Source organism: Centruroides sculpturatus, unplaced genomic scaffold, assembly GCF_000671375.1.
Source record: "Centruroides sculpturatus isolate CEXI.00-Female unplaced genomic scaffold, Cexi_2.0 scaffold376, whole genome shotgun sequence".
Lineage (NCBI taxonomy): Eukaryota > Metazoa > Arthropoda > Arachnida > Scorpiones > Buthidae > Centruroides > Centruroides sculpturatus.
In genome coordinates, this window is record NW_019384863.1 from 259,745 (window position 1) to 272,901 (window position 13,157).

General features: G+C 29.3%; 1 protein-coding gene and 1 long non-coding RNA gene across 4 annotated transcripts in view; one reads left to right on the forward strand and one right to left on the reverse strand.

Moving 5' to 3' along the window:
• Positions 1–8,799, forward strand: part of LOC111630715 (probable cysteine--tRNA ligase, mitochondrial) — an 85,567-nt gene extending 76,768 nt beyond the window's left edge. For all 3 annotated transcript variants that reach the window (XM_023374861.1, XM_023374859.1, XM_023374860.1), the window contains 3 exons: positions 2,119–2,341; positions 3,964–4,114; positions 8,557–8,799. In XM_023374861.1, coding sequence (XP_023230629.1) covers positions 2,119–2,341; positions 3,964–4,114; positions 8,557–8,765 — 583 coding nt within the window. In that variant the 3' untranslated portion in view covers positions 8,766–8,799. The remainder of the gene's footprint in view (positions 1–2,118; positions 2,342–3,963; positions 4,115–8,556) is intronic.
• A 3,234-nt stretch (positions 8,800–12,033) lies between these two features.
• Positions 12,034–12,523, reverse strand: LOC111630708. Its single transcript, XR_002757575.1, has 3 exons — positions 12,413–12,523; positions 12,289–12,357; positions 12,034–12,088 (listed from the first exon to the last, which is right to left on the reverse strand). It is a non-coding gene; the product is annotated as an uncharacterized LOC111630708 (long non-coding RNA).
• Positions 12,524–13,157: the final 634 nt, after the last annotated feature.

Consider the following 13,157-nt stretch of genomic DNA (forward strand, 5'->3'; position numbering starts at 1 on the left):
GGCCCCCAGTGACTTCCACCTTTTTCCAAATTTAAAATAATTCTTGGTTGGAAAGAGATTCCACTCAAATGACAAAGTCATCTCTGAAGTAAACGAGTATTTTGCACACCTTGACAAATCGACCTATTGTGATGGCATAAAAAAGCTAGAACATCGCTGGAATAAGTGCATTGCTAACAAAGGAGACTACATTGAAAAATAAAAAAAGTTTTAACATTATTTTGTTTGTTGTTCTATTTGAGGTCGCGAACTTTCCGAACAGCCCTCGTAAATTATAATTAGAATTACAGAATTAATTATAACTAGATTATAATTAATTCTGTAAGTTGTGAGGTAGTTGTTGTCATTGTTTTCAAGTTTGTACTTGTATTGTTTGGAAAGTATATAAAAAATATAGTACTGCTCTTTCTCCCTAACTCTCTAAAACAGTTAACTCATTTTTCAGGGTGATCAATATTTAAAAAATGCACATTATTTTTGGGAAAAAATTAAGTGCAAAAAAATCTAAAAAGCAGTTACTAAAGATTTTACTTGCATGAGAAGAATAAAAATTAGTTTCTAAAAGCAATTATTCTTATATTGTCTATAAAAATAATTTTTTAATAAAAAATGAAAAATTCAATGTTAGATTAACTTGATGATAGTGTGAGAATACGTGTGAAGGTATTGTACCTTCTAATTGTCGAGTCATAACACTTGCTCACTGTTGTCGAAGGATCGCTAATTATGTTTATCGCAAGGATCGAGAAATCCTTGTAATTATCAGGACCTGACACCAGTTAGGATAGGAATGGCGCATCCTAACTTGCAATAAGAGTTGTAAAATAAATCTAAGAAGGAGTGCTAATTATCAATGAGTGGGAAGAATTGCGGGTAAGTCATAGGTGTCAATTGAAGGAATAGACAAATTGAGTAACAAAACAAATAAAATTTAATATATCTATATATTATACAAAGAAATTGACTTAAGTATAAATGAAAACTAAATAAGCTAAAAACATCTTAAAATTAACCCTAGAGAAGAGAGAGTTAATAATATTTAATAACACCTCTATGATAAGTCCAATCTTGAACTTTTATAACAATATGTTGAGTATACGTTAGGCCAGGGGTGGCCAACAGTTTTTGCCCTGGACCGAATTGGAAAGAAAACTTTTTTCATGGGCTGAACCGGAAGCTGCCCTAGGAAGATTTTGAGGTGGTGCGAGATCTCATTGTGGTGTCACCTCATAGAGACTAAATTGTACAAGAGATTACAGATACATTTTTCACATTATCATGCTTTATCAACATTCTACACTGTACTTAAGAGATTTGTAATGGCGGGTTNAAAATTTATTTGTTTGTAAGCCTAAAATAGATTCTTATTAAACATATATTATTAAAAATGCATTTATAAATAAAATACAGAACTGGGAAAGGTTATTTCTGGTTTAGCCTATTGACAAGTAGATTCGACTTAAGTGTCTCTCCTGGAACCAACTACCAACGTAAGGCGAGGTATACCTGTACTCATATTTTTCTTGCAGTTTGGTTTTCATTGTTTCTTTCTTTATAATGCAATATGAACAGTTCTGTTTTCAACTTTTTATCAAATTTATTAGATTAATTTCTTTAATATTGCTAATTTATATACACATTTTTTGTTATGTAAAATTTACATCAGAAATTCATGTTTTGTCAGTAATATCTGTATCTTTTATATTTTATATTTATCAGATTTTGTTATTTTCTTATCTCTAAACAGCTTTTACTTGGAATTCAATTTTTTTTGCTTATTCAAAGAACATTTTAAAAAGATTATTACTAACTCCCTCTTCAGTTCTTATTACTTAGTTCAGAATTAAACATACTATAAAATATAACTTTGTTGAAAGCATTTTGTTTGAATTTCAAATATTCAATCTTTTTAACATTTGGAAATTCAGAAATAGATGATTTTTTAAAATCAAATTTAATTGTAATCAAAATCATAAAAGTTTTTATTGAGTTTTTTTATAAGTTGTGAAATGAAAACTAGCCTAAAATAATTATTAATTATTAGTAGTATTAATCACAATAATAATAATAATATAAAGTAAAAATAAAATTAGAAATTTTAATATTTTAATTTTATAGTTTAGCAAATACCAGAAATTCTGTGGAAAAGAGTTTCCGTAACAATTTCAATTGTCCTGAAACTCTAATTTGCCTAAATGAATTAATGAGTGAAGTTAATAAACAGCTTAAAGTAAATAAATCAAATATGTACAAATCCAGAAGTCCTGGTGTTATTTCAGCTTGTTCATCTTTTGTAGCAAGAATACTTAATATTTTAGGCATTGAATATCCCAGCAAAAAGGTAAAATATTATTTTTTAAAATAAATACTATATTTTTCATAGTATCATAATTTCCTATGTATAAACTGCAGTGGTAGATAACCTACAAATACTGCTAGAATGCATAGCTTGAACCTACTTTCAAATTGACTTTAAAACACATAATCCACAGGTTATACACAGAGAATTGTGGTAAATAATTTTATATAATTAAAATTAAGCATGATTAAAGTGTCATGCAGTGGTACCTCATATTTTGAATGTTCCAGAGTTCAAATGCTAAATTTGAAACAAATTCAGTCTGGAGTTTGAACAGAGCTTCTATGATTGAACTACATGCACAGTGAAAAAATATGCTTGCTGCATAAATGCCATCTGTTGTGCACCCAAGTTGTCTCTAGCTCTCACTGTGAAAGCATCTCTTGCATTGCATTTGTGTGTTTTCAGTGCTTTTTTTCACTTTAGTTTTTGATGTGTTTAGTTATATATACAACCCCTACTTATTAATCATGGCATATAAGATGAGTCTGAAAGCAACAAAGCCTAAGAGGAATGTTGTTGTATCAATGATTGAGATAAAAAAGGAACTTATCATGAAGCATGAAAGCAGCACATGTAGTAGATCTGACAGCCATGTTTAAGATGCCAAAATCAATAGTGTTCAATCAATAAATGGAATTTTCATTTTATTATAGAATATTTACATATTTTATTTATTGTTTTTATGTTTTAATTTATTATTTAGGGCATTTAATTGTGTTACTTTTATCTTAAATTATGTGTGTTTCTTGGGCTGCAATTTGAAAAAATTGTAGACTATAAATTCCCACTGCTGTCTGTCTAACTGTTTGTATGTCCTTCCGTAATCTCGAGAACAGAGTTAGATAGATGAAAGCTGAGACCAGATATAGAAACCTTAGGGGAAGGAGACCTTGTAACTATATGCAAACATCTAATGTAAACCAGAAGTCACATTATTTCAATTCAGAAACTTTCAGTGAAAGGTGTTAGATTACCAAAATTACGCAATTGTTAAAAGAAAATATGATGTACAGGGGAAAGAAATACACTATTAATTTGAAGGTAGAGAGCATATATTTTAAATTAAATAAATTAAAAATATGATTAAAAATTGCAGCCAGCATTGTGATGATGTCACAATAAATATTTGTTTGTTATTTTTAAGTTTATCAAAATGGGTATTGTTTACAGTCTGGGAATGGATTTTTGTTTCTAAAAATTGATCCAGACTTTGAACAATTTAGAGTTTGAATGGTTTGCTGGAATGAATTAAATTTTGAATATGAGTCATCACTGTATTGTTTTTTTTATTAATTACTCAATAAACTTACACTTCAACCAACGTAGAGTAATATATCTGATGTGTTAATCATTAATTACTCAATTTCTGATTGATGATAATACTTACTCTTATATTTAATGATAAATACTCATTATCAGAATATTGAATATTTGTCATAAAATATAAATTAAGACTTAAAATATTTCATATGTTAATTAATTTTTTTTAAGTTTCACAAAATTTATCATCATTAAAATAATGTTACATTTTTAAAATTATATAAGTGAAAAACTTTAATTTATTTTTAATTACAAATTAATGGAATTTGTGTATCTAATAGGCACTAATAACTTCATCAGATGAAACAACAGCAATGCTTTCTCATGTTGTAGATGCACTAGTTAAATTCAGAAGCAATGTTCGTCTTTATGCTCTTACTACTGGTGAAAGTGCACAGCCTCAGTATAAAGCATATACTCAGGAAATAAACAGTAAGTTTCTTCATTATTATTTTTGAGGAAAATACATTTAGAGAATGAACTACTTTATTTTAAAACAATATAAAAGTCAATGAAAATGAAGTTTAGTACAGATCAGATTTTTTTAGCTGTAAATTTCATTTCAAAAAAATTATTAAATCTAGCCTTTTTTTAGTTTGGAATATTTTAAATGTTTTTTAATTTTCTTTTATATGTTAAACACATGGTTTTGTTCATTTTCATTTATTTATATTTTCTATTTTTGATTACTAAATAATCAGTCTAATAATTAAGTTATGAAGACAGATACAACTAATTCTGTTTAAAAATTAAATTTTTGATTTAAAGTTTAAATTGATTACTTATTAATTTAAGTAATGTTTCTGCAATTAGATATTTGTAATTTAAATGTAAGTGTGTTTAACAAACAATATAAAGTTTCTGCTTAATAAATGTTACAGAAATTTCAGATTTAGATTTCACTTACATGATTATTTGTTGAAAGACTATAGTTTTATTGATGATGAATGATAAGTTTAAATAAAAAATTCTATTTTAAGTAAATAATAATCTTATATTTAAAAAGTGTATATTTATAAATTGCATCTGCTATGACTGCAAGATGTTTGTCACTATCAAATATTTCCCATTTCATAGAACATTAAAAAAATAAGAGTGATTTCTACTAGTTACCATTACTCTTATCAGTTAAAAGAAATTAAAATCATTAATAAATTAATCAAAAATAGCAAATGTATTTTCTATATTACACTAAAATTAGAACATTAGTTTCCCACAGATTGTTCCATTATTGATTGTAAGATGTCAGCTATTCCAAAGATAAAATTAGATTTATTTCTTTTTTTTTTATTTTGAAAAATACTGTTTTTTATGGTTAGTTTAAAAACTAATTACATTTAAACTAATTAAATAAGGAGTTAATTGAATGTATTTGATAAAATTTTAACAAATTTATAGCAATTGTCATCATGGTGAATATTAGTAGAATAATCATGGGTTTGAGAATGGGACATGGAATTTTTTAAATATGGTGGTCACTGCTTATTGTGATCACATTGCTTCAAAACAGTTTTGATAATAATTATTTTGTAGCTGCCATCTTCTATGGCAACCAATGTACAGGGACATGTGTTGACTACAGCGCAAGTGATCAATCAGTTGATTGAAACCCACATAACAGTCTTGAAAAATTTTTGATTGATTGCTACAGTAGCAATTAATCCTATTAAATTACTTTCAGTTTTAATCACAAATGAAAAAATGCATGAATACTTGCTTATACTGTATATACAACAGTAGATCACAATAGTGCAATAGTAGTTGGTACAGATGTTACCATTAACTTATGTTATGTAGTGACACCTTTGAGTTCAATGAAAAAAATGCGTGATGTTTTCATACCTATTTGGATGACTGCTGTCCTTTACTACCTGAGAACATTTCGATTTACATTTTCTCAACAGCAAAAGCGACGCTTTTCCGTGACCCTTTGACCCTTCCAGCCTGTTCTCTACCATTTTAATATCGGAACTGATGGCCCAAGGAGGCAGTTATTGCTGATCCGTCAATAGACAAGTCATCATCCATTCCTCCCCAATGCGACAAATTGTCACCTGGCCCTATAACAAAAGTTGTTGCTAATTCCTTGACTGATACCATTAACTATGTGCCTCCAAAACAGATATACAATCGACTCTGACCCGGATCATTATCCAGAACTCTTCTAACATGCCAACCTCCTCATTTATTCAACCTTCCTAAGGGACATACCAATAAGAAAACTTCTCCTGCATCAGATCTACAAATGGATCCTTCAAACTATAGATATTTATTTCCACATGAGTCTCTCTCTTGCGAAAGGCGACAGTATGTATACCTAATTTAGTTTGTTATATTATAACCCATTAATGAAAATGTTTACTATGTATTCTATTTCACAAATAAATGGTTATTAGTTGTTAACCTGGCCTCCAAGTAATTCACTTCCAGCATGCCATCTCTCTGACCTCCACATGACTCACCACCTCCCAAATCCAATCACCTTTGCATGTGACCGCTCATGTGACCTCACAACAACAGCCCTACTTGATGTGTGGTGTCTTCTGTCCTGATGTGGACATCACCAAAGCGATGGTGACCCTTCGGTCAAGTGGTACGGAAGCCTAGGGGGATGCTTCATGCATTGTTACACACCATTTTTGTCTAACAGTAGATCACAGCTAGTTATAATATAATGAAAGTTGATCAGATCAAAATAACAAAAACACTCTTGTCTTACAGTATCAATTGAATAATACATTAAGCTATAAATATAAAGCTACATAAAACTAAAGGAAATAAATTTATGGTATTATTTAATCAATACAAATAGATACAGTATTACAATGATAGCTCCAATGTTTTTTTATTTAGTTTTCAATGTTCTAAAAATATCTTATTTAGGAGTAACAATCATAGAACAGCAGTTCTCAACTAATGATATACTAACTGTCATAGAACACTTTTTATAAATCTATAATCAGTACAATATTTAAAAAATTAGCAAAGATAATACTGCCAGAAAAGTAATAACTAATATTTTTGAAAAATTATCTTTAACTAATGATAATTTATGTTATAAATATCATAAATGCCCTAGTTTAACCTGGTAACAATAAGTAGTAGACTGATCACAATAACTGGCAAGAATTTGCAGTGGTGCCTGATATTCCAAATTTAATTCATTCCAAGAGACCACTCAAACCCTGAATAAATTTTTTCTATTCTATCTAAACAATACCCATTTCAATAAACTTAAAAACAGCAAATACACATAAATTAAGGTAAAAGTAGCACAATTAAATGCCCCAATAATAAAACATGAAAACAATAAATGAAATACATAAATACTGTATAATAAAATGAAAATTGCATTTACTGGTTGCACACCATTGACTTTGGCACCTTAAACATGGCCACCAGATTTGCCACATATACCACAAATAAGTTCCTTTTTCATCTCAATTGTTGATATTACATCCTTTCACTTATTATGTTGCTTCCACACACTTCTCAGATGCCATGGCTAATAAGTAAAGGTTATATTGGGTTAAACAGAAAGTTTTTGTATTCTTAACAGCTGTCATTACTTAACTCATACTGTTAAGTATAACAGTTATGAAATTTAACACATTATTATAAATGTGAGATAGTATTCATTGTTTAGAAGCTTATTTTAAACTTTTTACTTCTCATTGTGTTTGAATTAATTAAGTTGAAATGTCTTCAGATAAAAGCATATCAGGTATATTATGCTTTAAGAGTTTCAAAAAGGACATAATACCAGACAAATGATAAAAAAAAAATTCCTAATGTATATGGGGATGATGTTTTTAAACTTCAAATATGTCAAATGTGGTGTAAAAGTTCTGTCCAGGAAATTTTGAACCAAAGGATATAAAACATACAGGGTGCCCAAAAACTGTTGACAAAGAAATTTCAGAGAAAAATTGTTAAAAATCAATGAATAGCACAAAATTATATATAACCAAACACCAAAAATAAAGCAAAAAAAGCACTGAAAACATAAGAATGTAAAAAATAACAGGAGTGAGAGATGACTGGGTGCACAACAGATTGTATTTATGCATTGAGCACATTTTTTCAATGCAAATACAGTTTGAACTTTGAAATGAATTTATGTCAAATTTAAGTGTTTGAACTCTAAGCATTCAAAGTTAGAGTTGTTCAAGATACCACTCTATACAGGAAACAACTGGTTTGGGAAAATGGGTTTTGATTATATTAAGTGGCTGATAACATTAACCAGTGATCACAATAAGCAGTTACTACTTTAAAACAAAATCTTGTTCATCAATATGCAATTTACAAAAGTTAAGCAAATTACACAGACTATATTTTTGTACTAGAATTGGATTAAATGACCCAATCCTTTTCAGCTCTGCTTTTGACTAAAAGATCATCCTTTCCATGAATTTGGGTTTATTTTCTGTTGAAATTTTTAGGAAATATCATTTATATCTAGCCATTCAATAAGGTTTCTTATGCTATTACTAGATATGTTTATACAGAATATATCAACATGCCATTATCTAACCATAACAAAAGTTTACCTCATTACACATCTACATTACACATCCCCAGCAATGCTGAATGTTTATACTAGTTTAGGATATTTTGAATTTGGTCTTGTTTAGTCAGACAAATTGATTTCAGATATGAAACTTTTCTGAATTTTTTTATACTGATTCTATAATACAAGAGAGTATATTTTTATAAATTTTTTAACATTTAAAAAAAATTTTTTTTTAATTTTAAATTTTTAAATTTAACATTTTTTAAAATTTTGGAGCAGTATTAAAAATTCAATGTTCAAATAACTGATTGTCTTGTAATATGCAGATAAAATAAGCTTAAAAATATTTATTTTATAGGTAAAGAAATAACAGATACTGAACAACCACTGCCAGTGCCACCATCAGAACCACCAGATGACAAAGGCGATACAGTATGGACAATAAAAAAATTAACTCCATCAGAACAAATACAACTTCAGCGTATGGAAAGAGAACCTCTTATGAAAGCTTGTGATGATGTTAGAAATGAACTTTTTATAGCAGGTGTAAAATTGAAAGTAAGTTGATTAATTTTAAATATTAAATGGTAGATGTTTCTTTAAAACCTGAAATTTTTAAAGAAAAAATTAAATGAGAAACCAATCTGAAATAATGTAAATTCTAATAAGAATTCTGTTATTGAACTTAAATTTTGAAATAAACTATTCTCTCAAAATATTAGAGAATTTGCCATTCCAGAAACCATTTAGTGCATTCATTGTTTATGCAAATAATTACTGCCGTATAGATATTAAAGATTGTTTTCAAAGCAACATGATAACCATATACCCACCATTGTCTGATTTCTGCTCAGAATCTTTATCATGCCATGTGTACAAATTTTAATTTGCAGAATACTAGCATGCCATATTATTATTGGCTACTTTTCAAAGGGTGCTGGAAAACCATACACCATAGACATTTACAGTAATAGTATAGTTTTTTAAATGCTCATAGATAAAGCGTTATTATGTGATAGTATTTTTAAAATTTATTGTGTCTTTTTCAATTGATAGCTTATAAAGTTTTATTTTTAATAATTGAATTAATTAATTAAAATTATTATAAAAAATATTGCATAATTGGAAAAAATACTGACATTGTAACATAAGTATCCATGTGGTGTCTAATAGACTTACAATATAAAAAAAAATTATATATTTTATTAAAATGATTTAGAATGATATTAACAGAAAATATTGGAAACATTTATCATTATTAGAAGACATTAGTGGGAAAAATTGGCTGTGTTGCATAAGTTGAGATGATATAATAATAAATTACAGGTCTATCAGATATCATGTGGCAAAGTTAATAATGTGAATATATTTGTCAATAAAGTTCATTCTTAATTGTAAGAGAGAAAAAGTTGTGCTTGTTTACAAATTTTCTCAGAATAAATACAATTTAATTGAATACCATTGACTTACTTTATTAAAAATAAAGTACCTAATCTATAAAATAAAATAATCTAATCTATATAACCTAATCTATATCAAATTCTCTATTTTCAAATATTGTGTATAGTTCAGTAATTAGAGAGACTATACTTAAAATGAAATTGGGTGAATCATTTCTTATATCTAGGAATAATTTTTGTGATTGTTAGTTCTATGTAATTTCATTTTGTGTGAAACTTAATTTTAATTTCATTGCAGAATAGTCTGTATTAATACAAACTTTGTAAATGTTTGTTTTGTAACATAAAAAGTAAAACTTATGCAAATGAAACCATTTGGTAACCTAAATAAAACAGAATTTTTCAGCATAACATTAACTACGAGGGCTGTTCGAAAAGTTCGCGGCCTTGCCTATATGCGGCGCTGCGATCAATTTAATTTTTGGCGGGAATAATTCAGTCATCCTTGCTAAAGATACGATACCAATTTCCGCTTGATTTGTCATAAAGTTTTGCCACGACAGCTTAGCAGATAGTCAATGTGCACATGCTTTGTCAAAAATGGAGAAGATGGAGACTCGTGCGGTCATAAAATACCTGACGAAAAAAGGGTTGACCGCATCTCAAATCAAAGCTGACATGGATGAAGTTTTGGGAGAGTCTGCTCCTTCGTACACCACTGTGAAAAAATGGACAGCCCTTTTTAAATCTGGCAGAGAGAGTGTGAAACATGACCCTCGCAGCGGACGGCCGTCAACTGCTGTCACTGAAAAAATATCGACAAAGTTTACGATTTGGTGTTAGCAGATCGCCGTTTGAAAACGCGTGAGATAGCTGAGACAACAGGCATCTCTGTCGACCGAGTGCACCACATCCTAACCGAAAATTTGGGTATGACGAAGGTCTCAGCAAGTTGGGTGCCGCATCTGCTGATCGCTGAGCAAAGACGTGTTCGCACTTTGATGTCAAAGGAGTGTTTGGACTTCTATAAGAAAAACCCACGGGATTTTTTGCGTTGGTTTGTGACTACTGACGAAACGTGGATCCATTGCTACACTTTTGAAGCAAAAGAACAGTCGAAGCAATGGAAACACCACAGTTCGCCACCACCAAAGAAGACAAAAAAACAGTTCCATCAGCGGGGAAAGTGATGTCCTCGGTTTTTTTCGGATGCTAAAGGCATCATCTTTATTGACTACCTAGAAAGAGGAAAGACCATCAATGCTGTCTATTACTGTATACTTTTGGAAAAACTGAAGAAAGAAATCGAAGAAAAGAGGACACACTTGAAGAAGAAGGTTCTGTTTTACCACGATAATGCCAGAATCACTGAACAAAAGATGAACGAACTTAACTTCCAATTAGTTCCACATCCACCGTACTCACCTGATTTGGCCCCCCAGTGACTTCCACCTTTTTCCAAATTTAAAATAATTCTTGGTTCGAAAGAGATTTCACTCAAATGACAAAGTCATCTCTGAAGTAAACGAGTATTTTGCACACCTTGACAAATCGACCTATTGTGATGGCATAAAAAAGCTAGAACATCGCTGGAATAAGTGCATTGCTAACAAAGGAGACTACATTGAAAAATAAAAAAAATTTTAACATTATTTTGTTTGTTGTTCTATTTGAGGCCGCGAACTTTCCGAACAGCCCTCGTAAGTCTATTGCAAGTTGTATTAATTTCATATTATGAATATATTACAAAAGTGACAAATTTCTTTTCTGATAAAATATTTAGCAACAATGAGGTTTCATACGCTGTATATTAGTTAGATTCAGTAGAATTAGATAAGAATATTTCGTTACATTTCCTGTTTCCTTTCAATGCATTACTTAATTTTAAAAGTCCTGAAAGAATAGAATGCAATGTACTCGCCATCTGAAAAGAACGGAAATCGAAATTATGACGTTAGATTGAAATTTAAAACCGTCTTCTAATTTTCCTGTAAAAAAGAATTTAATAAATACTTATATGATTATAAACTGAAATAACCTTAAAAGGAATTTTCTTATCCACATCAAAGAAACCACCGATTGAAAGACACAAGGAAACTTTCCCAAATCTCTTCATAAAATCTAAAATCTACAATAAGAAATAAACAATAANTAAGCTATAATAAATATAGCTAAATAAGTAGTTCCGCCATTTTGTAGATTTAAGTTAATACGAATTATTTAGCTAATATATCTGGAGTCGTTATACGAAAGTCCTGAAAGAATAGAATGCAATGTACTCGCCATCTGAAAAGAACGGAAATCGAAATTATGAAGTTACAGTAAAAATTTAAAACTGTCTTACAATTTTCCAGTAAAAAGAATTTAATAAATACTTATATGATTATAAACTGAAATAACCTTAAAAGGAATTTTCTTATCCACATCAAAGAAACCACCGATTGAAAGACACAAGGAAACTTTCCCAAATCTCTTCATAAAATCTAAAATCTACAATAAGAATTGCAGTAAACAGTTGTAAACAATGTTAGTTGATTCAATTTTATTTCAATAAATATTAACCGGTGTTGAAATATATTATTTCTGACCATGTAAAAAATATGGCCCTAATTTATTATATTTTAGCATGTAAGAAGTTATTATAACTTTACAAAGACTCAATTCATCCACTAATGGTTAAAAATATATACCATAAGTTTCTGTTCCAGTTTAAGACTACAATCTGCGAGTTGACGAATATCTTGAAAACCATTCTGCATCTAAAAAGTAAGAAATTAGCTTACGGAAAAATGACTTGTTAACACGAATACTTACCGAAAATGCGAAACAAGACAGTGAACAACCCCAGAGTATAAAGATCAAGGTAAAAAGTATGGAAATAAGTAAAGTAAGTATGTGCATTGATCCGTTCATTTCTAAAAAGAGATAAGCATAAAACCAAAAACTCGTCGACCAGATCACAGAAAAGTACAGCAAGCAAAACGGATGATTAAGTTTAGTATTGAATTGATTGACGAATATCCATAATTCTTGGTGACGTAGCATCAATTTATTTAATATATTCGGCATATTCTTGTGTTTCTTCTTCAATGAGGAGAGTTCAAACATGAGATGTTCAAATTCTTTATAAGCGACCAACAACGATAAAGTTGCTAATAATAAAGCAAATGCAAATCCTCCTATTAGAGGCGTCTGAAGTAAAACATTCATAGTAGTGCATAGCAGTGGTTCGCCTTTAAATTTCTTTTTTCTATTTATTCCGGGATAATAAAAATATACACTCATAAATTGGAAAGAAATAATAAACATCATTGCAAAGAAAGATGTCAACAGGGAAACCTTTCTAAGTGAAGAATTCTTTTCGTTTATCACCTTTTGTTGGAAATATTTATTTTTTAAATCAACTTCTAAATTGATTTTGTTGTCATTTTTCGTAAGAATAGTTAAGCAAATGGAATAAATTAAATCTATTATTGCAAAAGCTATAGTTATTAGTATGGGCTTATTAGTTACATTATCGAATAACCCTTCACATATTGCATATTTATTCAATCCCGGT